The sequence below is a fragment of the Strix aluco genome, chromosome 3 (genome assembly GCF_031877795.1).
Source record: "Strix aluco isolate bStrAlu1 chromosome 3, bStrAlu1.hap1, whole genome shotgun sequence".
Classification (NCBI taxonomy): domain Eukaryota; kingdom Metazoa; phylum Chordata; class Aves; order Strigiformes; family Strigidae; genus Strix; species Strix aluco.
In genome coordinates, this window is record NC_133933.1 from 97,046,374 (window position 1) to 97,070,921 (window position 24,548).

At 37.0% G+C, this 24,548-nt stretch overlaps 1 protein-coding gene across 4 annotated transcripts in view; it reads right to left on the reverse strand.

Annotated features, from left to right (window-relative positions):
• Positions 1 to 24,548, reverse strand: part of MYO6 (myosin VI) — a 116,441-nt gene that overhangs the window by 58,681 nt on the left and 33,212 nt on the right. For all 4 annotated transcript variants that reach the window (XM_074819728.1, XM_074819727.1, XM_074819726.1 and 1 more), the window contains exons 3-9: positions 18,318 to 18,387; positions 12,476 to 12,549; positions 10,310 to 10,439; positions 9,205 to 9,310; positions 7,272 to 7,327; positions 4,948 to 5,045; positions 2,992 to 3,156 (exon numbers count right to left, since the gene is read on the reverse strand). In XM_074819728.1, the coding sequence (XP_074675829.1) occupies positions 2,992 to 3,156; positions 4,948 to 5,045; positions 7,272 to 7,327; positions 9,205 to 9,310; positions 10,310 to 10,439; positions 12,476 to 12,549; positions 18,318 to 18,387 (699 nt within the window). The remainder of the gene's footprint in view (positions 1 to 2,991; positions 3,157 to 4,947; positions 5,046 to 7,271; positions 7,328 to 9,204; positions 9,311 to 10,309; positions 10,440 to 12,475; positions 12,550 to 18,317; positions 18,388 to 24,548) is intronic.

Below are 24,548 nucleotides of genomic sequence, written 5' to 3' on the forward strand. Positions count from 1 at the left end.
CACAATAAAGAAGAAAGTTTTGAAAACTAGCACCATATCATATGAAAATAAATGGTGCTGGGTTTTTTTAAGTATTGTGTTTGTTAGGTGTTTCAAAAGAAAAGCTTTCCTTCTAGAGAACAGAAGTAATTCCTTCTTAATAAGCATCAGATCAGGTTTCCATCGCACAACTGAGTACAAGTAGATGAACTATAAGAAGATACAAACTGAATATTTTAAGAAATAATGTAAGGTCTACAAAGGCCTCTAGGAATGCCTTTGAGGAAGTAGGAAACTTGTCCTAAAATACTGCTGTGGCTTTTAGGGAGCAAGATCACCTAGAGACCACAGTACAAATGTATGATGTACATAATATGGAACTGCAGCTCTGTGGCCGCTTCCTGGCTCATCAGTAAGCAGAGACTGACTCGGCCAAGCCAAGAGGCAGCAGCAACCTGTTCGGTCACCAGCGTACACCTGCCTTCCCTACAATGAGTGCACTAATTTAGGTGTCACCTATGCAACCACTGCTTTGCACAAAACTAGTAGGAACTTTGTATCTTTAAGGCTTCTAGCCCTCTGCTGAATTCTGATGAAATTGAGTACAAAATATTTTGGAGAAAGTAACAGATAAGCACAGTCCAAGTTTTATTTAGAAAACCAAGTAGAAAGATACATCAACAAAGAAAACAATCAACACAGTAATGTAATTCTTTGTTAGCAGTGCCCCTCACCCCATTTAAGATCAAGGAAATCTAAGAAGATGACAGTTAATTAATTTATAACCTTGTAATTGCACATGCTCTCCAGGGTTGTGTTACAAAACCTTTCCAAACTCATGGCAGGGATTTGGTCTGTGTATTTTAGAAATACACAAAATTCTGTTTCCATGAGATTCCAAGCCAGGCATAAGCCAAAAGACAATGGAGAGAGAGACAGACAAATGATGGAACATAAGCAAACAACTGACCAGTATTTACCAGTATGATTTGATTTGCCAATATTTTTCAATGCAAGACAACAAAGCACATGATGATATTTGTAGATATTTACAGTTCAAGTGTGATTGTCAAAATGAAAAGAAAAACAAAAGAAAAACCTACTAATACATTTATATATCATTAAATAGCAGGAATGAATGATTGAAGGCAAGAGTCTTCACCTTACTAGTAAAATTGGTGATAACAGTGTAAGATGTGAATAGGCTTAGAAAGATGTGAAGAGAAAGAGAAAGGGACAATCAGGAAGACAATGAGAAACATTGTATCAGTAAAGAGTTCAATAATGTTATTTTCTCAAGAAAAAAATACTGCAATAATCAAAATGTAATACGCTAAGAAAATAAGAGAATTTAAAAATAAGGGAAATAAGGTTGGAGTCACTCAGGCAAACCAAAAATAAAATAGAGAAAAAAAATTTGACTGACAAGAAAGGGAAGAAAGCAATAGGAAATGTCATGTTATTTGTCAATCATTTCTGAAAATAGTTCAGTGAAATCAGAATGTAGAGAAGGGAGAAAGAAGGAAAGCTGGAGGAAAAGTTAAAATGAAGTAGTAAAAACCATTCAGTGGAAAAATGGGAGGAAAGAATGCAAGAACATAATGATAGGACAGAAAGACAGCCTTTTTGTGGGATTGCTACTAGAAACATAATACAGAATTAGGGTTAATCGGGAGAAACCACATAGTTTCACAAAAAGGCAAAAACCCTAAAAATAAAGCATGGGGAGAAGAAAGGAAGGCAGTAAACAAATCAGAAGCCATAAGAACAGGCACACTGGATTGAATTAAAAGGCCCATAGTACTCAAGAGCTTGTCTTCAAACATGACCTCTACTTCACCCAAGGATTTTACTATACCTTTCTGAGTCGGGATGACAAAACTGTGTATGCTGTTTACAAACATGGATGTACATTGCAGCATAACTCACTATTTCATTCTCCCTTTCCTAACAACTTCTAAAATGCTACTCTGCTTTTTCCCTGCCACTGAACATTCACCTAACATTTTTAAAGAAGTATGTATAATGATTCAAGTCTTATTTCCCAGCTGTTTTAGCTCACTTTCATTTAAGGTATAGTTAGGAGTATTACATTCAGCACTGATTTTATTTGTATTTTACTGGCTTCTCCATTACTTGACTGACTGGACCAGTAACAGGTTGTGGAAAGACAGCCAAAACTCAAAAATAGTAAGTAGTCCTCAGGAAAGAATAAATTAGGTGAAGAAAAACCTAAGAAGGAGAATCATGCTTAATGAATAGAAGTAATCTTGGCAGGAAGAGCTGAGCATAGGCTTTGGGTCAACTGGAGATAAAAGGGTGAACTTTCAGCTGAAAGGGACTGGTGAATCTTATCATATAACCTGGAGTGACCAAGAACAACAGAGGACTATGATGAGAGGAATGGGAGAAGGTCAAAACTGGAGTAGTACAAATGAGTATAGCATGATAGGAACAAGGTGCAAGAGAGTAAGTAGAAAAGACAAGTGATGTGAAAGCACATGTACTGGAACAGAGCAGCATAACAACCCTGTCACTGTGGTCTGATCCTTGGTGGGAAGTGTAAGGGAAGAACAATTTAAGAGAGAGAATCATGGGGGAACTCCTATGTCTTCCTAAACATACAATTAGAATAGGAAGAAATAAATGCAGTTTTCAGGACTTAAAAGATGGGTTACCCACAGAACAGTTAGATCACAACCAAGAAATTCACACTTTACACCTCTAGAAGAGCCCATAACAACATTACTAGCAGCTGGGTATGTAACAGTATGTTTTTGGAAAAAACAAAGATTCCTCAATTTTAAGACAAAGTACAGGAAATCTTCCAGTAAGGAAAAACAGCAGGCAGCTTTATTTCAGGATCAAATAGATTTAACAAAAACATCTTCTGATTTTTCTAACAGGAAAGAGTCTGTCAAAGATAATAAATAGAGAATTTAATAAGACCTATATGAAAAATCCATGTATAGCAATATGAGGAGCTTTACAAACACTGACTCTGATACTCACCCTGAAGTTGTCAGGAGAGCTTAGATATAGTTTTTCCCTAATGTCTTCTGGAGCACCAGCACAAAGTCTGTAAAAGATATGATAATTCCTCTCTTCTTTGCCTTGCACACAGATCCTAGATTTCTCCAGAAGGTAATGCGATACAAATCCACCAACCACCGAATTCTAGGAGGAAGAAATATTTTTCTGGTTATCTGAATATTTTTGGGATTATTTGAGATGCATAAATTTTCAATTTACATTTGTCTGATCATGGCTCGCTCAACGAACACTGCTCCATAACTTCTCCCCCTGGCTCACGTATTGCATATACATACATTCCTCTTAAGAGAAGGGTCTGCTTCACCCCAACAAGCAGAAATCCTTGGTAGAATTTCAGTAGTTCCTGCAAAGACCATTGCTACAGCCACCCTTACAGTTCTTGGATGACAGTAAGTGCCATTACTGTGCTATTACAACCTTCTCTAGCTGCCTTTCATTGAGACTCTTGCAAAGGAGAAGGAAGGGTTAAAATTAAAGAACACATATTTGAACAACATCTTAGGCAGAGTAATTATGAGCAAACATTTTATTTCAAACACTTGCACTTCTTTTCTGAGATGGAAGTCTGACGGATTTTGAAAGCAATTTGTTATCTGGCCTATGATAAAATTCCCTGTGCCTAGACAAATCTTAATAGCAAGGAAATTCCTGAGCTTACGGCCATTAAAGCAACTAATAAGGACTTACTGACTGACAAATTTGACAATGGCTATGCAGTCATTCACTCATTCAGGAGGCCCCAGTCCATACTTATATTCCTTTTAGAAATCAGATCTAATAAGGTCACCATGAAGTGAAGTCTTGTGAAGTATGAAGTCTTGTAAAAAAGGGGCTCAAGTAAACAGGCTGATCTTGCCCTGGAAAGCTGAAACAGGCTTTTAAGCAGTTTCTGAAGATAGGCTGAGTGCTATTTGCTTCAGCTGAAGCAATTAATCTGAAACACCATTAAGTGTTGACAGATAAACTGACAGGTCACAAATGCATCATTCCAAGTAGAAATTTGGGTCCTTTCCATAAGTTTATTAACATGAACTGGACCAACAGATAAAGTCCCTCTACCCTTAAAGGAATTAATTTAGTTATTTACTATCTAAACTATTAACCAAAGATCTGAAGTTCAGTTACAAACCAAGGGATGAAAACTTAGGAAAAGACCACAAGCTCAAGACCAGATGATGACCTTAAACTCTGCAGGAAGGAGGAACAGCAAGAATTTGTTTCTTTATGTCCTCAATCAGAAAGATGATGAGGAGGCACATTCATAATCTCTACAGGGATTGTCAACAAAAGTCTTCAATTTGGACATGCTGGGCAGCTATAAAGTCATCCTTGAATTGTAGAATGTGTGTATACATATGCTATCCAAGCAAAACTACATCCAAACAAAGAAAATTTTTCATAAGCCACACAGCGAACTTCTGACAAAAGTACTTCTGACAAAAAACAATTCCATGACTTCTGTCATATACATAACACTAATGTGAGGTCCCAAAATCTCATATAAATACATAAAAACATCTATAATTCATTTCAAGTATTAAAGCATTAAAATATATCTGTTTATATCTAATATGCAACTGACACTTATTTGTGCATTAAAGGAATGCATAAATACTTAACAGCAAGTTATTCTTTAATATGCCTTTTTGCATATTATATTTGCATATTATATTATTCTTCTGTGGATGGAAGTAATTTTCCTACTGACTCGACCCACCATTTTCCAGTAGTGACACAGTACTCTGTGGCTCTGGTTTTTCCTTCAAGGTGATAGAATACAACTCACATCTGTAAAGCAGGACAGTAGCTATTTGGTGCAAGATAAATTATTCAGTCTACTTCCAGTCTAGCATTACCATTTTATGGCAAAAAAAAAAAATCATCACTGGTTATCTGTTATCAAAATTCCAGTACCTTTTCATTGAAGTGAATTTCTACAAATTTCCCAAAACGACTGCTGTTGTTGTTGCGAACAGTCTTTGCATTTCCAAAGGCTTCTAATAGGGGATTTGCTGTTTAAACAATTAAAATTTTGAAAGTGTTAAAATTTGATCAGTAAACTACCAAAAAGAAAGAGAGAACAAATACATACTAATTATTCAGTGAACTTATTGGGAATAAGGTTTGAAAATTAAAGGAAAAATATCACCTATTAGGAATAATCAATTTTGCAAATTGTACTGGATATACTGTGATGGAACTTACAATGAAGTACTTAAATATCACATAACATTGCAATTCGAATCAACAGTGTAAGAATTTCAGAGACAAGCACCAAAAATTATTCAGTGATGTTGTTCTACAGCAAGTAGGTAAATAACTGATACATAAACTATACGAGACAACACACAATTTGACACTTCCCAATGAGTTGCTATTCATAAAATCTAAACTACCCACTTATCCCACAGATAACAGTGTCACTTAAATGTCATGCATGTGACATGTTAGATTGATTAGGGAATAAAAAAATGTATTAGAAGAGTGTGGATTTCAAAAACAACTTTAAAATGCCCTTTCAAATTAGGTCAATTAAGTGATTGAGTGATTTAATTTTTTACTGGCTGCAGTTTTCAAGCACCTTAAAGCCCATACAGAAAGAGTGGCAGCAAACTACAGTCTCTCCCTCTCTCTCCCCCCATGTCATGCACAGTTCAATCAGTTTGAAAATGCTTAGTAGTTATGAAAATCAAGGCCTCTGAAAGACTGCATTTACTAGCTCTGAAGACCAAAGAAAACATTTACTGAGTCGCACTAACAATAAACCATTGAAAATATCTGCAAGATTTTTTTAAGGCTTTTAACTAAAAAATTATTCATTGGAAACTAAGTGAGCAGAAACTCAGATTTAAAACTCCACTGACAACCGTCTAAAAATCTGCTCCTAAAAAAATTAAAGAATGAAGGAATAACTACAATGGTTGGATAAATTATGGATAATAATGCATCATTTAGTAGGACAACATCAGCATTAACTTTTCTAGTTCGGCTAGGTTTTCATTTTTTTTAATACTTAAAGCTTATGAAAATGCAAATTTGACTTTCAAAACTGACTTCTTAAGAGATCTTTGATAACAATTCAGGTATTTTACATAATATTAACATTTCTGAAGAAAAGATTATGAATAAAAACAAATTGCAAAAGGTCTTTCAGATAGGTTAAAGGTTCCTCTAGTAATACATATGCTGTAGGCATGCTCATTAAAATTGTGCCTAAAAAACTTCAAAATTCATGCTGTTTTAGATTAAAAAATCCAACTTTTCTAAGAATACCTACAAGTACCAATTAATTTTATGGCATACTGCGTCAGGCATTATGCAATTCTTGGCCACTTTTTGAGTTCCTTTGGCACACAGTGGATTTCACTAAGGAGTTAGTTTAAGCAAACCTACAGCAACAAGAGATTAAAGCCTGCAGTAGTTCTCTTGAATAATCCAGTGGCTTGAATTTGAAAACAGAAAAATTAAAGCAAAAGAAAAAGTAAAAAATTTTGGTTTAAGAAAAAGACAGAGTAATGAAATTACAATATAAATCTACTATATGCTACAGAAGACCAAACTGACATATAAGGCATTATTAGATTGGCTGAGGGTTGTTTGGTTTTGAGATATTTGTATTCTCTCTAAAAGTTATCTTCTGTTCAATTAGGAAGTGCATGCAACAGTAAAGAGGCTCAAATTGATGATCAACACAGTCTAACCTTGTTTGGGAGTCAAAAGATAGACACAACGGAAGCATTAATCCGAATTATGTGCTTTCTGACAAAAAAGGCATAATAGAAAAATGACCCAGAACCATAATTTAGAAGAACTTCCCTGCTTTATCTGGCTTTAAGAACTTTATGGTGAGGAGAAGGAACTACTCTTTCTTGGTACTAATAGATAGTAATGAGAACATAATCTTGTCCTTGCAGATTTCATACAGCATAAAATCCAATCTTGGGTACATATGTGTGTGAAGTTCAACTCAAACACACTCTTAAACATTTTCTAGATCAAGGACTATGTGACACTATACTAAATAAAGTGAATCACAGACAAAAAAATATGTTTTCAGAATTTAGGATCATGGTAAACTACCCATAAATGAAGTCTGATAGTATAAAGGAAGTCTGATATTTTCATCCTAGCTTTTATTTAGTTACTGTTGACTGACATTTCAAATTTGGAAAAAAAAAAAAAAAAAACAGAAAAGTAAAACATTGGAATCTTTAATTCAATTAAAGAAAATTCAATACCTTCTACAATTCTATCATCAATATCTTGCCCAGTACCATAGGATTCTGTCAAATACCTGTAAAGCAAGATAAAAGTATCAGTATCTTTCATGTGTCAGGTTACCTCAATTCAACAGGATTAGCCTGTCTGTGCACTATACATACTAACCATCTACTAAAGGGAAAGCACATTGATTACAATTCCAAATACCTGTATTTTTTTAAATAAAGGCAGTTTGACTTTTCTTTTTTGTTAAAACAAAAATATTCTTGCAGACTTCAGATTTTTTCAGTACTTCAAAATATGCTAGAAATTTCTTCTAGATGTACATATGGATATTACACTTTTATACAAATAATGAAACTATTACTGTACTATCTGTATTTATTAATAATTTTAGTAAATGCGTAAGGTTTCATATGTATTTCCTGAATTAAAGACTTTCCATGCATACAGCTTCTGTGTTCATAACTATCAGTGTTAATAAAAATTCCACATGGAGACAGTGAGATAGGAAATTGCAGGTGCATTATCAAGGTAAGATACAATTTAGCAAGCGAAGAAAGAATCTGGAAATAAATCCACAACATAATTGCTCCGAAGTTGCAGCTTTTCCCCCCCCCCCCCCCCCCCTCCTTTCTCCCTGAGCACAGGGCATGCTTTCTGGAAATTCACAAGTAAATCTGGGACGAGTTAAAAACAGTTCTCAGAAGTGAGGCCTTCCAAAAAAAATTTAGGAGCATTAACAGAGCTGTATTAGTAGGTTCTGCTTTCTGATCACACAAGGGAAAAAACTTCCTGCTTTTAAAGCTCAATGATGTTTTGTACACAGACTCTACAGGGGTGGGTGGTGGGGAGTATAGCGGCACCAATATTTGCCTGCCGTGTAATCAGAACTTCCTTTGCTGAGAAGAGGAAGAATAACCTCCTTTGAGAGCATTCCTCAGATGTTCTCCCAATGCCTGCCATCTTTTTTGGGTCTTAGCAGGCTCAAAGTTAGGATGTGCCCTGTAAAAAATCATCACCAGCACCTTGCAGTAATTTTTACAGCTATCTGTTAAAGGTTGCACAGGAGCAAAGAGCCATATGAAGGACAAACAGCCTTGACAATTCTTCATGGGATGTGGATGGTAATATCTCTCCTGTACATACATACTAGAGAATACATGTGAGGGAAAAGGGAATTAAAAGACGTAAACTGGGAAACAAGGACAAGGCGGGGAAGGGAGCCTGCACTGTGCTTCCCTGGATAATCAGGCCACCTGTGATATAGGTGAATTTAAGGGAGCAGTGCTTTCCAGTTACAATGTTCCAGAGTGATATAAAGCAGCTGAAGTATAAAGCAAATGTGGTCAAAACCATTAAAACCATGTAAGAGGAAGCAAAGCTGATATATCATCAGCAACATGGCCTCCATGTAGCTTAATATGCTTGATTTAGTATCGGTCATACATGAACATCAATAAATAAATCCCATTATTCAATCTTATTCAGTACATTAGGGTAAAATATATTCCAGAATCTCTGCAGTGATCTCAAAATCAAGAGTTAAAAACCATGGGTGCTTAAGCAAACTAAAGAAACAAAGATAGGGAAAACACAGAAATGCACATTTATGGCAAAACCAACAGTGTCTTGCAAGATACAGTTAAAAAGCCTAGTTATGTTATTATCTACCACAATACCAGATGTGCAATACCAAAATGACTGCATCACAAACCATACCTACTACATGATGTCACTTTCTGTGAATATACAGCCATTTCCGTATGTTATTGTGTCAGCATTTAAGTTTAACCCTATGAATTTCTTGTATTAAAGTGCATGTGGAAGTATCTTACTGAATTGTGGCTTAAGCCTACTGATTACTTTACAATTTGCTCTGCCTTTATGTCAGTCAAAACACATCAACACAAGAAATTAATTGAATAAGTTCAGTCCAAAAGTACAAACCGCAAAACAAATTTAGTGTTTTCTGTCTTGCCAGCTCCCGATTCTCCAGAGACTATGATGGACTGACTCATCTTGAGCACTTTCATGTCACGGAATGCTTTATCAGCTTAAAAAGAAGGATACATTAAACATGACAAAAATTAATATTCAGAAGAGTTGCAAGCATAAAGTTAAGCTACAACACAAAAATTAAAATGCAACATTTTCAGAAATAAAAAAGTAAATCTTTACAATTGAATGCGTTACAATTCATGAAAGTCTGTTTCCCTTTAAATTGTATTATAGTTGCTCACCCTCAAACACTGACATGTTAGAGCTTAAAGTCTTTGAAAGCAAATACCAACTCAACTACATCCAGGGCAAAGTAAAACAAAAACCACCTAGATCTAAATCTCTTGAATTAAGTGTATTTACAAAATTATAACCAATCTTACTTTAAATGTGTCCTTTAAAGGGAAACTTTCGGTTGCACTTTGTAACATCTGAGACAAGGAAACTTGGAAAAACGTTAAGTAGTTTTCTTGTTATGCAAAAGGTATGAAAACCCCACCTTTTTATACTTCTGATGACAAAACAAAATGCAACACAGTGAGGAGACTTTTAACAAGTCAAATGTTGTTTTGTAGTTTCCAATTTTTTTTCTTAAACAAAGTGACTGAACTCAGGTTTATCACATTACTAACATTTAAATGCATTTTCTACCTGTAACACAAGCATATAAAAAGAAACAGTGCATGTACCCTGGCAACATAATAAAGGCAAAGGAAATCACTACACTGAAAGATAGTGTCAATCATAATTATGTCATTCTTCACTTCTAAAATCTGAATTATTTTTTTTTAAATGGATGTAAGCTATATTTAAACCGCTTAGACATAAAACACTGGAGGTACAGAACAACAACAACAGGGTTGCCAGGGCTGCTAATTTCCAAGTTCTTCAAACTGCATAACAAGGATAAGAAGATTTGCAATTTTAGTAATCAGTGTTTTTATTTTATAACAGTTTAAAGTAAATTAATTACTGTTACAAGTGGTAATTTATGGATAACTGTAAAGTATTTAATGTTTGTTTTGTAGAAGACAAATATGGGCTCAATACTTACCAATAGCAAAAACATGTGGTGGCAATGTTCCAAGTGATCTACCCTGGTAATTTTTAATAGTTTCTGAAGAATAAAACTTAGGTATATCAAAATATGGATTTACTGCAATAAGAATGTTGGCCACATAGGTCTGTGAAGAAAACAGTTAACAGCAAACTATTAGCTAGTATTCAACCAAGTGGTTGACAGCAATTTTCTATTACTATTGAAGACTATATCCTAAGTATAACAACTACATTTACAATTCTCTCCAGCTAATGCAGATGCAAGAAAGGATATATTTTCAGAGTTCCTCTAATTACCTTCTCAGGACTTCTATGAAAACAGACTTATCGGGCGAATTTCCTAACCACTGAGCTGTGGAGCATGTGCTGAATTTGACCTTTCTCCCAATCTCCTTTAAAATTATTTGACATTGTCCAAGTTACTGGATCAAGGATAGAACACTACAACCTCCTTCTCAAATGTGAATAAACTAAGCTCCTGGCTAGCATAGCGCACTCTCCTCCAGTGAGAAGGATAATTTTTCAATATCTAATGGAAGCAACTCAGCAGGAAGGACTGACAGGATCCTGCCTGGGAACACGCTCAAGCCAAGCAATGAAAGCATTCAGCTGAGAGAAATTAGCTATGGCTGCTTCCACAGTGAGAAATACAGAATGCAAATGTTCTCTCACAGAGAAGGAAACTGAGAAGAATCTCAAACCAAGACTAGTTTTACCTTTCCATAGGATAAGGAAGACTACAGTTTAAGGTTTCTGAAAAAACTTTCATAGCTTGGTTTTAATGGCCAGATTATATACAAGGAAGAGCAGATGTCTGAATCACAGAAGAAACCACATTTGCAGGAAAAGGTCTGAAGAAAATCAGATAAGCCTTCAGCTTGAATAACGTTTTTGGTTTGTTGTTAGTGAGCATATCCCTAGACAACTGAAATTTGGACACTACCATGATATGTTGATAGAAGCCTGGATCATACACAACATATGATTTTTTTTAGATGTTTCTATTTTCAGCACTTATTTCACTGAATGAAAACATATGCAGAGTTCTTCAAAAGCTGCAAGTATTAACATCAGTTTTCCTTTTAATGACAAAACAAATACTGTTAACTAGCATTAAACAAAAAACAAAACAATTGTTCATTCAAACTGTATTTTAAAGTTACAAGGGAAAAAATATAAATTGAACCTCCCCTGAAAATCTGCTCAGGACAACATATTAGTAGTATTTGTTTAAAGTGAAGAAAGGCTTTATGAAGCTAAATACTATACTACCACATAACCAGTTCAGTTTTAGAATTTTACTTCCTTGGAAAATTTTTAATTATTATTTTTCCAGAAGAGTGTTCAAATGCCCATTTTTATTTATTTATTTTAAAGCTGGTGCTTGATCTTGAGCCATAAAGAATTCATAGATATGTAAAATTAACTGCAACAAAAGAAAACAACTATACTTTCTTTTTATGTATATATAAAAAAGGGCTTAACTCCATTTAACTTTAGAACAGCATGCTAACACAAAAATTGATTATTTTAACACAGACACTTAGAAGATATGTAGATCTGTTTTGTATTGTCACTAGCCAGCTTTCTATTAGAAAAAAAATAAGAAAGAAAAAAACCCTCATCTTTCTTCTATTTCACAGCTGTCAGTGTCCGGGCAGATGGCAGGAACAAAATGTAATTTAGTCAGAATTCATTAAATACAATTAGGCAATTTGATAGCAATATAAAAGATTAAGATGGACATCTGAGCTAGGAGGTGTCAAAGACGGCACCTGTTTGCTTCGTTCAAAAATAATGAAGAAAGAAAACCATCTTTGTTAACAGCTACTCTACTGGTGAAGTAAGTTACCTATAGCAAACAAACCTTTGTGGTACAACGCTGTGCTATGGTTGCACATGAACAGTCATGTAGAGAAAAATCTATTGCTCTGCCTGATAAAAATTAGCTAATGTTAATGTGATTAACATGATTCAGATCTCAAACAAGGTATAACATAAAAAAAGAATAATAATTTAAAAAAAAAAGGGGGGGGGGGTGCGCTAAAACCTCCTAACCTTCCAATGTTACCGTTTCTGTTATAGGAAAAAATAGAATTGAAAACACTCGTTTTGTTGATAAGGACAGCTATCATTAGACTGATTGTCATGTAATACTTACATAAATTCTGTCCTTACTGTACCGAACTTTGATATTGTGAAGGAGAGTGGCCTCATTTAAATACATAAGGGAACCTGCAAGTAAAAGACAATCATATACCATTAGGAGCTCAGGTCCACCTTTGTGTACAGACAAAAATCTAAATCCCAGGCTTAAGGAGAGTTTTACTTCCCCTTTCTTTGGTTACAGTTTAATCTTATCATTTCTTTATACTGTCTTCATGTAGAACTGCTGACTCAATATATGCTTTAAAAACCACAGACCCGCTCTTTACTGTACAACTGGAGTTACTGAACAAAGAGTCAGACTCCAGGAGTCTCAACACAGGTCCTGCTCAGTGTAAGCTCCCTTTTACCAGTCTTTCAAATAAACATGGTGCACCTCCCTCCATGTCAGCTAGTCAGCACAGAAATCAATGCCTACCAAAATCCCTGTTTCCTTCCTTCCAGCTTCCATCTCCACTCTCAGCCACAGTGTCCCCTGAGTAATGCCACCTAACTGACATTTAGAGTAACTGCTGGCTCCTGGTGATTTTTAGATGTTTATATTCACCGATTCAATCGGGAAATATTATGTAGACGTGGCAGCAGGCATCATTGTAACACCAGGCACCAACACAACCTTTCATGTTTCAATTCTGAATTTTATTGCTACTAGGCCTCCTCAACGAAACTGTTAGGGGAAAAAAAAAATGTTAACAAAACCTAGCTTTATTTTTCTCTTTAGATCATCAATATAAAATAACTGAACCAACTCTACTGAAATGTTGCAAGACAGCAGCTCAAAGCAGCGAGCAGGCACTGACAGAAAGCTTCAGACCATACAGGTTCACATTCTGGCAAAGCTGGTCCTTGTTTTCAGCTATAAAGCACTGGAAAGCGTTAGCAGCCTTAATTACAGAGGTCATTACCAGTTCCCAGTCTAACAATATTAAAAACATTATCCCTAAACCAACTGAGGGCACTACTCATTACACAGCCTCCATTTTCACTCTCAATCCTCTTTTTTCTCGCCACTTAGAATTCAAGTGCACAACACTATTTTGTCCAGTTGCAACTGACTGACTATCATAGTGGTAAACTTTACAGTATTAGTGCCACTTAAAAAGTTATGTATATCTGACTAGGAGTAAGCGCTGTGACTGTATTTGTAACCGCTACCCTGCACCTCACACAAGGGCCACATATGCACCTCTCATCTATAATGACCAACAAAGTTGTTTCTCAAGTTGGACCAAGTTGGACTGATGCCCTTTCTCTAAGACTCCCGCAGAGAAAAATGTTTTCCAACTTATTTACACAAATATGCAAGAAGGGCTGCCACTTCTTATGACCTGAAGTCAACCTGCTCAGCCACCTCACAACTGCAAGGATGCCTGAAGCTCAGTAAGCAGCTCTTAACATCTCCTTCAACACTCCTCCCACTGAATCAAAAGATACTGGCAAAGGATAATGGGAGCTTCTCAAGACCCTCTGTTTTCATTTTCAATCTTTTACCTTCCTTCCGCAGTGGACTGAGGAGTGCCTCTGCCTCCCACCACCTACACCAGACGAGTTTGAAGCAAAGGCAGGTTCAGCAACCATTTGCAGCCTCCCTTTGGCTTGCATAGCTCCACTGAGTTAACAGCTCTTCTTTCCCTTACTTGACTAAATACAGCTTTGCTTAAAATGGCTGAAATCATCCAACCTTCTCAAAGGACCTTGTAACTTCTGGGTTGTTTAGAAGAAACCACCTTCCTCTGCAAAATCCCTTGCATGCACCTCCCTGTGTTGGTGAAGGTACGAGACACGCTTTAGCTTTACACTAAGCAAAATCTCCCTTTGGATCACAACAGCCTTGAAATCGGGCCCCGTACATGAGACCTTCATGAAGCAGCAGGCCAGCCCCGATCACTGTGGCCTTTCCCCTGCCACCCCAGCAGAGCTACACCACCCACTAACTGCATCGTCGGTGGTACGTGAGGCAACTGAGTGCAGGCACCCAGCGCTGCACAGCAGGACTTCTCCTCCTCCCCTCCCAAGGCACACTCAGTCCACATGGCTGACAACATGGCACTGGGACCACAGACTGCAGGTCTGCCTCCACAGACCTCTTTCCACCTTCACCTTTTTTAACAAGGTCATCCCAAGAGAAAGAGACATTACAAGGAAATGGACCAGAAACAGGAACTCCTGCTTGCTCTAATGAAAGTTAAAATCTCCTTCTTCCCTTGTATATGCCTTGGGGACAGGGGGCAGGAAAGGGACAGGGACAGGGTGCTAACTTCTGAAGTTCGCTAATTTAAGTCATTTGGATTCCCAGTATTGAGTTGAGAAACTACTATACAGTAATTGTCTACATACACTTCAAGAAACTATCCTCTGCCTTGACTGTATCTTCATAAGAACCTCTCAGGGCCTGCAGTATGCTTTACAGGAAACAGTCATCAGTTAAGCATCCTAATAAAAACTTGGTAATTATCTAAACAACAAAGGACCACAGATTTCTGTACTCTCTTAGCAAGTCCTGGTTAAAGCAGTTATACCTGCAGACTTGGTGCATAATGAGAGCTTGCTCCCTGAGGGAATGTCACTGCCTTCACTCAAGACATGGAAGGTAGGGCTTATGTCAGCAACTTCAAAATGCATCTTCTTTAGAATAAATCCTTTAAAAGAGGCATCCATATCCAGAGGCAAAGGAAGTCACCAGAGGGAGAATTCTGAATATTCATATGGCTCATGTCTAAATATAACCAGTGTATGTACATGCATTTAATAGTCTATGTATTTACTTAGATGCACACACACAAAGTTCACAGAAGTGAAGTCAGGCACTGAAAGCTAGAAAATATCAACGTCAAATTTATTCACATTGGCTCTCCTGTGCACACAGTGAATCAGGATTTGTATGGAAAATAATTTTATCATGTAATTGCAAGGCTCTGCATCTGTAGAACTATTTTTTTAGATTCTTATCTGATACTCCGCCCCCTTTCATTTTTTAAAGTTGTTTTACCCCAGAAATAAAATAAGTCTTTTTCTTGGCCATAAAAAATAAGAATTTCACATATGGTGACAACCCTCCAAAACTGAGTGATGTTGGGGGACCAGAAGAGTGTGAATGACAAAAAAAAAAAAAGTAGTAAATGCTTTGTCTCTGTACTGTTTGTAATATTTACTGAAAATTCACATTTGAGGAAGGGATAGATTCTCAAAAAGGTAACTCTTGCAGCTAGCACATTTGGGATATGGAAGATTGAGGGTGCAAAAAAGCAATATTCAGCAAATTACCTCCTAGAAGAGAGTTAATCACTAAAGCATAGCTTGGAATCGTAAGTGTATTATTAACTGGGTTTTCAGAGTTTTTCAGAACAAGATCATAAGGAGAGACTGAAAGTACTCAGTGTTTTATAAAGCTTCTTCTTGAAATGCTAAGGCTTGGACAACAAGCCCAAGCCAGTGTTGACCTATAGATGAATCCTGTATATTCTATAACTGATAACCATTGTGGTAGTAGGTATTGTACTAAGTTATAACAACCCACTTATGCTGATGTAAAAAGTGCTAAAGCATTGAAGTACTGAAGCCTGAACAACAGGCCCTGAGCTGAAACTGCTAACTTAGTATGTAATCATTAACAAAGTATGTAAGCTCACTAGCGAAAGATGCAGCTTAGACAGAATATAATCAGTAGTGAGGATGAAATGCTGAGAGGATGTATCCAACTTCCCTTGTTTAGCCTTGTTCAAGGCTGAGAACCCAAGTGTTTGGCCTTGTTAGAAACTCCCTTGGTCTCCCCCCACTGAGCCCTGCCCAGGCTTTGGGTGGAATCCAATAGGAGACTGAAACCAGAAATTTTCCACTCAAAACAAAGGTGCCAGCTATTCTGGCTTGCTGATTTTTAGTATATAAGGCTGGACTCATTTGCAGTGACTTTGGATGCCTCACCTACGGGTGGATGCATCGCGTAGGACTTCCCACTTGCCGGGAAAGGCTCTCCAAATCCTCGCTGTAACCGGGGCTCCCCAGAGACTACGGATCTGGGTGATGTTAATGTATGCAAGTGATGCATCTTTCTTAATCACTATTCTCTCTCTCGTGTAGTAATGATTTAATGCATTACCCTGTATTTTCCTATTTGTTGCTTTAAGTGCCTTATTCTGCCTTTTCTTACTGCATGTTTTCTGTATTACTCTGTTACATTATTTACTTCTCACCAGTAAAATACGCCTACTCTTTTCATTCTGGTGTCCAAGTTTAATTGGTATCCTTAATCAGCAAAACACTTCTTAAAGATCAATGATGCTCAGCACAAATACTCTCTGACAGAGAAGGAAGATGAACTTGGGTTTCACACATCATGGAGATAAACCTCCACTAGTGAACAAAAAGTGAGAATACATTAGAAAAGTCTCAAAATAATGTTCGATACAGAAAGGATTACTGGACAAAGCATTTTTAAGTTTTATATTTTACTCAGTAAGCCAAAGACAACATCTTCTCTGATAGGAAGACTGGTTTAACTTTATTGAACAGTACTTTGGTGGAATCTCAAATTATTTCATAATCTCATTCCAAATTTCAGTCCCCTGACTAGGGCACTGACATGCCAGGGCATCTCAGTAAAATCGCTGTGGCAGATGCTCAGATTAAATGTATTTCCCTAACAATCATCATGTGCAGAGAATACAAATACCAGCTTTGAAAAAGTTTCAATCCACATAATGTTTGCAAAAATACAAGCAACTGAAAACAAGGCTACCAGCTTGGTTCCACCTGTAACGACACTGCACCATCTAAGTCAGATCATAAGCCTCAGGTCTCATCTTGATGCTTACGGAGCAGCTGTAACAGGTCTATTTCCTGTCACGGGATATAAATACTAACCCCTATTCCAAAACAGGAATTACCTAAACAACTTTCAAAGTCCTAGCCTCTGTTTTAAATGAAGAGCAATAGAAGATACTTTTGTCCACCATTTACAAAGGTATCAGTATTTTCACCAGCCAGTAAACACCATAGGAAACATTTTAAAAAATTGACTTCATCAGGTTTTCAAGACAGGAGAGTCTCAGGGATTTGCTCACACAGAGCAACAGCAGCAAAATACTTCAACAGTTCTCTAAAAGCCAATGCTAGCGCTTACTCATCTTTCTCAGTACTCTCTCCTCTCCTCAGGTTTGAATACCATATTTGTTTCCACACATCTAACTACAAAATATTTAATAAAATAAAAGCCCCGCGGATCAACACTGAAGTTTATTACACAAGTTCACCTCAAAACTCCTTCTCTAGCAGCATTCCTGTATCTGAATCACTGTAAGCTATTTCCTTTTCCAGTGGCCCCAAAGGGTCCAGATTCCCATCTCCAGTTTTGGGAAGGTTATCTTGAAACTTATTTTCAGTTACCTGTACTTCCACAGGAATTCTATCTGAGAAATGGGTTACATGCAGGAAAATGCTGTACAACACAGCTGCTGATAAAGCAACTAATTCTTTTGCTGCACTATAAAAGATATAGTTAACCCCATAATGCTGAATGTAGTTGGTCCTCATGCAGTTAGGTGACATCTTTTATATATGTGTATATATATCTAAGTCAAGTAACAGTTGTATGTGGGAATAATATAACCATGAGTTCCTCTGAAGTGTTCAACTAAAAACTAAAAAACACAGTAAATGATTATTTAAAACGCGCATACTTTAAGAAGTTTCAAAGGATCTGTAGAGGTCATACCTAAATTCAAGCAAAGAAGCAAGAGAGACTACAAGGAAGAAACAGGAAGCTTGTACGAAAACAATATTCTCTTCTATGTAGATTTTTTTTTTCAAATGCATAATTTATTTTTAAACTCATAACTTACAATTATCTTCTACATCTTTTTTGCTGTCCTCTTCTGCAGGAAACACTTGATTGATAGCAGCCTGGAAAGTCTGTTAGATGAAAAATATTAACACTGTCAGAATTCCATAAAAACAGAAATATAGTTCAAAGATGTCTGATGGAATTACATAAATGACTGCACTGTAATTGTGTGTGGTTTAAAATGAAGTTGCCAGCTTTATACTTCGGCATTGAAAGTTTTACCAAGTTACTAGATGCAGATAGGAGCTGCTGCACTTACATTACTATACTACATTATAAAAATGCAGTCAACTGTAATACGTATTTTTATTGCAATAATATTCAATGCTCATTTCCAAAATTGTATGTAATATTGTAATAGTCTGTAATATAAAAATGAGACTTAAAAAAAAAAAAAAAAAAGTACTGCAAAGGCAAACAAAACAGCGTTGTAAAGGACACACAACTCCCTCAGTTTTGTGAAGTAGCACAAAGAATAAAAACCTAATTATTAGTTCAGCCAAAGGACTGTGCTGTCATTATCATATGCTGTTTTAAAACATTCCTACTTAAAATATAAATGTTCAATTCATAATATGCTCTGTTTCCCCAAATACTGTAGCTCTGGTTGTTGTTTTGTTGGTTTTTTTCCTTCAATAAATCAATACTAAAGTAAAACAAGACCTTCCTTCAACCCTTGTATTCCAGTTACGCAAAATAGCAATTTATCAAGTGTTCACATCCAACTGGAAAAATTCATAACAAAAGCAACTTTGTTTCTTCTTTAGTCTCCAGAAATCATAATTTATATTGTTGTAAAAAGGAAGGAAAAACATCCTAGCACACATGGATTACACCATCTGCACAAGAATACCTATTGTGAGAGAGGTTCTTAATTATACTTTTTTGTTTACTGTTGTAGTAGCTTGATTGAGCTACCTATGAACAAAAACCCTGTTGTACCAATTAAACACCATAGCCACCATGCTGCTGCAGGCACAGTCTCCTTTTCCCCATGGAAATGGATACAAAAAGTCCAGTCGAATGTTTGAAAAGGCAACCAACAGGATCTACAGAATGACCTTAACAAACAAATAGGTTTGCTTGTTTAACATTGTACTCGGCAAGATAGTCCCATGAGAAACATCTCACACAGAAGTTCAGGAGAAAGACAGCAACTTGTTTCATCTTTGCTTCAGTACAACAGACACAATACATGAGCTCTTACAGTTTACACCATCACGAACAGCCACAAATTCCAACTCCCTTTGAAATGGAAAGGGTTAAAAATGTCTGAGAGCAGAACTAATTGTTGCCAGTTGGTAAACAGTAAGTCTATGATATCCCTTCCCTACAAAGTTATCAAAGTATGCAATTTGTAGCCATAATGAATTATATTTTGTCATCCCCTTATCAGGATCTAATGCAGAAAAATATGCACATGAAGCTTTCCTAAGGGAAACAGAGCTGCTTGATGATGTTGGAACATCTGAATGTCTATCAGACTAACCACCGCAAAAATATCCTTTATCAGAGCTTGGTGGAGCCATGGAGGACCTCAACATCTTTACCTACCTCAGAAAGTTGCCAGCTACTAATCAGAGTTTTAGCAGGGCAGAGATCCCCCCCGCCCCAATATAGCAGTTAGAACATACTATCATAATAATTTTCTCTGCAAGTCTGTCAATGATAAAGGTGTATCCCACTGGGTAAAAATATATTTGAACACAACAGTTTCCCACATAACCAGTTTCCTGTACATGAAACAGTGGAAAAGTTTAAAAATAGTATGACCAGCTTCATGAAAATCTAACTTCACTTCTTGTTCTTGTCTGCTGATGTGTAACCCAAGCTTAACTACTAACAAGACAGAATTTTTTTTTCACAGGAAAGAATGAACACGATAACCAGCTATTCTGTAAGACACTTCACAAATCCTCATACTTTTAACATTTCATGGATCTAAAGCCAGTCATACCAGGTCTATCCTAGAAGTATAAGAGTTTTTTCAATGTCCTCATCACTGAGCCTTCTGATTCATGATAAATTTCAATTTAAAAAGAGAATTCATGCTGTATTATCACAGAATCACAGAATCATCTAGGTTGGAAAAGACCTTGAAGATCATCTAGACCAACCATTAACCTAACACTGACAGTTCCCAACTACACCATATCCCTAAGCGCTTTGTCGACCTGACTCTTAAACACCTCCAGGGATGGGGACTCCACCACCTCCCTGGGCAGCCCATTCCAATGCCTAACAACCCGTTCTGTAAAGAAATGCTTCCTAATATCTAGTCTAAACCTTCCCTGACGCAATTTGAGGCCATTCCCTCTTGTCCTATTGCTTGTTACTTGGTTAAAGAGGCTCATCCCCAGCTCTCTGCCACCTCCTTTCAGGTAGCTGTAGAGGGCGATGAGGTCTCCCCTCAGCCTCCTCTTCTCCAGACTAAACAACCCCAGTTCCCTCATGGGCTGGAAAAAGCCTAGAATGTCCTCCTCTATTTTTTCACTCAATGTGAATTGTGACTTAATTTCTAGAATACTTCAGAAGTGATAAAACAAGTAAGCAATATGAAGAAGACCTATCTGAAAGCTGATGTTTTTCTGTCAGACTGTTTTAGATTGGAACATGAAGCCTGATTTCAACTACATCAACAAAGAATTTTTCTCCTGTATGCCACAGTTGGACTACTGCTTTATGTAAGGTGATTACTTGTCATGTAGGTAAGTACACTAGCTAGATGTGCAGAGCTCCAAGTATTGACAATTACTATTAAAATCTAATATATTAAACAGGAAAATGGGCAAGGTAATCCAGATCTATCAATAAAAAATTATCCAAAAGAATTCTTTACCATGTTGTCCCTTTTTTAGAAGAAAAAAAAAAAATTATCGTAAGGAGAAAACACTTCAGGCATTTGGTGGAAGACTTCTGCATTAAAACATAGCTTAGGACAAACTCGTTCTAAAAAAATGGAGAGCATATTAATCTTGTGAGACACTAAAGTGGTCTCAGGAGGCAAAACAGAGGGTTTAGGCATTTTTGTAGCATTTTTTTTCCCGTCTTTGTAATGAAGCAGACCTTGAAACCCAATGGCAATCTTAACTATTCTCCCAGAAACTAGATGAGTGAAAAAAGATATCTTTCCATTCAAGCAGGATCTTCTTTCTACCATGTAATCCAATACATGTAACCATGACTCCCTTTATACCTTCCAGATACAGCCAGGATACATCCCTATTCTCAGCTGTATTTCACAAACCAACCTAAAGCCATACAAACAGTGTTTAAGACAAGAACACGTCACATTTGTGCAAGTAAGCTGCGCTCACTGCTAAAAAAAAAAACCAAACCTTAGCTTGAAACACTGAACTTTGGACATTCTGATCATTACTTTCAAAGTACATTTATTCATTTATACTTAGCCCAGAAGAATACCTTTCTGGTTATTCACAGCATACCAGAGCAGGTGCCCCATAAAGCCCTCCATGACCCTTCAGAACTGGCACAGAGCCATAAAGTGCCTCTCGGCTGATGTCAGGAGGGGTGTCAGCATGTGCCTGAAGCACCACACACCTTCCCAATGACTGCCAGAAACTCATACAGCTGATGCTCTAAGAAATGCCAGCCCTCCACTCCTCAGTGCCACAAGGGTCCAAATTCCTTCGAGGCATTCTTCCTAATCACTTTACTTAGATTTGCTACCTGCAGGAAAAGAAAGTTTGGCAATTTCACTGTCATCTGCCTTCTCCCTGTTACAGCATCAAGCAATACAGCCAAATAAGATATACGCAACTGGATCTGAGGCTAGTATTCCCAGTACCTTCATAGAAGTGCACTCCAAGTAGAAGTGTAAATGCAATTCTAGCAGACTTTAACAACTGGCTGCCTTTCTGCCAGCCTCCTTCCTTGTACAGCAGCGTGTGACTGCTGGTGGGACATGGGGCAGGGCTGCCAGCCCAATCCCCCTGCTCCAGTTCAGAGTCCATCCTCAGGGCAGTGCTCCAGCCCTAGGTGGGACCACGCTCATTAGCAAACTGCTCTCCAGTTTCTCTGTTTTCTTTCCAGTCCTGGCATTTATCAGCCTTGCAAGATGATGATCTAGTTTTCGGGGAGTAGCTCCCATGTGTAACACATGCACCCTCTGTTCTGATAACACGCTCCTGCAGCTTGGGTTACTCTTCCTTGTACGGTGCAGGCTGGGTGACTCAGATCCCCACCTCTCTTCGACACCCAGCCTCCACACAGAAATGTAAATGCTGTTGTTAACTCTGTATCAGCCACGGTACCCAAAACTGCTATTGCTGGTTTGTAAGCAAATCGGTGTGTTGGCCAACTACCTTCACCCAGTCTGGACTGGGTAACTTGGTTTCATAATACAGAGCAATCTACAGCCATGCTGGCCTCAGGTTCTCAGTCCACTGCTTGCTGCTGTCCTGAAAACTTTCCACTTCTTCATTTTTAAGGCGGATCCATTCTCTGACCTCGTTTGCTGTGTCACACACAGCTCGGCAGGCAGAGCTGAGAGGGTGCCACTCTGCAACACCAGAGCTAGCTACAGGTGGGGAGGGAAGATTTTAAGACATCGTGAAACTGCTGCCTTGCAGCATCTATTGCAGTTATTAACAACATATTTTAATTAACCATTAAGTGGTATAAAAGGCAATAATCAAACATATGCATACACATTTTCTTTTTAACCTGTGTTCTCTGGTAAACTACCAGCACCTACAGAGAATACATATGACATGTTAATGACCCAGATTAAAAAATAATAATAAGTTACACTGCCCGGATATGTTTACAAGGTCAGGTTACTCCTCTCCTCCCTGTAATTATCATGGGCAACTCTGGAGCTGCTGGATCACTCCCTCTTACTGAAGAGCACTTTTGAACTATCATTTTAAGTAAACAAAGTTGATAATAATGAGTATTAATGCTGACTGCTTCAAATTAATGATCTAAGCCCTCAAGAACAGAGTCTTCTTAAAAAGATAAAAAGCAATGAGAAACATTTCACTATGAAATAAATCAATGACACCTTGAAAAGACTGAGAAGGTTATCAAGAAAATGTGTTACTCCACCTCTATTAATATAAGGAAGTTTGATAATTAGAAATATAGGACCATAATCTCTACTGTATTTAAACTGTGAAGTGTTTGTTCCTTTAGATGAGTGAACATTAGGCCCTTAATTGAACTGCTTAATTCAAGAAAACAGCCAACAGCAGAATAACAGATTTTCCAGACAAAATAAATTGTTCATTGTGAACCATGAAGCAAAATATTTGTGGTTTAGAATCATTTTTTGTTTTCACAAAAAAAATATATATATGCTCCCTGAAAGGAGTGTATGTTAGAAATAAATAGCAACTCAGGAATCTACTTATTGCCTGTTTCTGTTTCAATAAACAGACTTTGGCTCTTTATCACATCAGAACCAACTAGGGACATAAACAGAAACAGTGGTGTGGGTCAAAATCACTTAAGTCAGTTAAAAACTACTTAGACATAGTTTTGGAATATTTCATATTCTTGTCTGAATAATTTTGCTCTTCCCCAAACTGAAGAATACATTCTACTACTACTAAACCTACAGACTTTATCTCTCACACACAAAAATCAGACTTTACACTTGCTTTATATTTTTAAGGAAAGCAAAATCAACTTCCTCTCCAAGATGTAGAAAAAAGAAAGCTTATAAACATTCCCCCAAAGGAAGGACTGCTGCATAGCCTCTTGACCTGTGACAAGGCATTCTCTACTATTGTTGACTTGAAAAGAAGTTACAAAAAACATTTTTTTTTCCATACCTGAAGATACAAAAAGGACAAAATTGTTAGAAAGGGCACATACCACATAGTCACAAAGACCAAAATCACAGCTTTTAAAACAGAGTCTGATCTTATCCCAGCTAGTAAAAACCAGCACGCTAACCATCTGAATTAGGATAATTAATAGATACAAGGTGCTTCCTGTAGAAACTGACATTTAATTACAAGATACTGAATCTAAAAGATGTTATGATAAATGAAGCAGTAGGAACACACTAATTAGGATGAATTAGGACTTCATTTTAGAAGTTACATTTATTTTGCCTTTAATTTGATGTAGAAATTCCACAGGACCTTTGTTTGACATTGTGTTACTTCTCAAGGTACTTGAGGTAAGAGGATTCATCTCTCAATCGTCATCAAACAGTAAAGTGTCTAATCTAAGCCAGAGCCTAGTACACCCCTGCAGG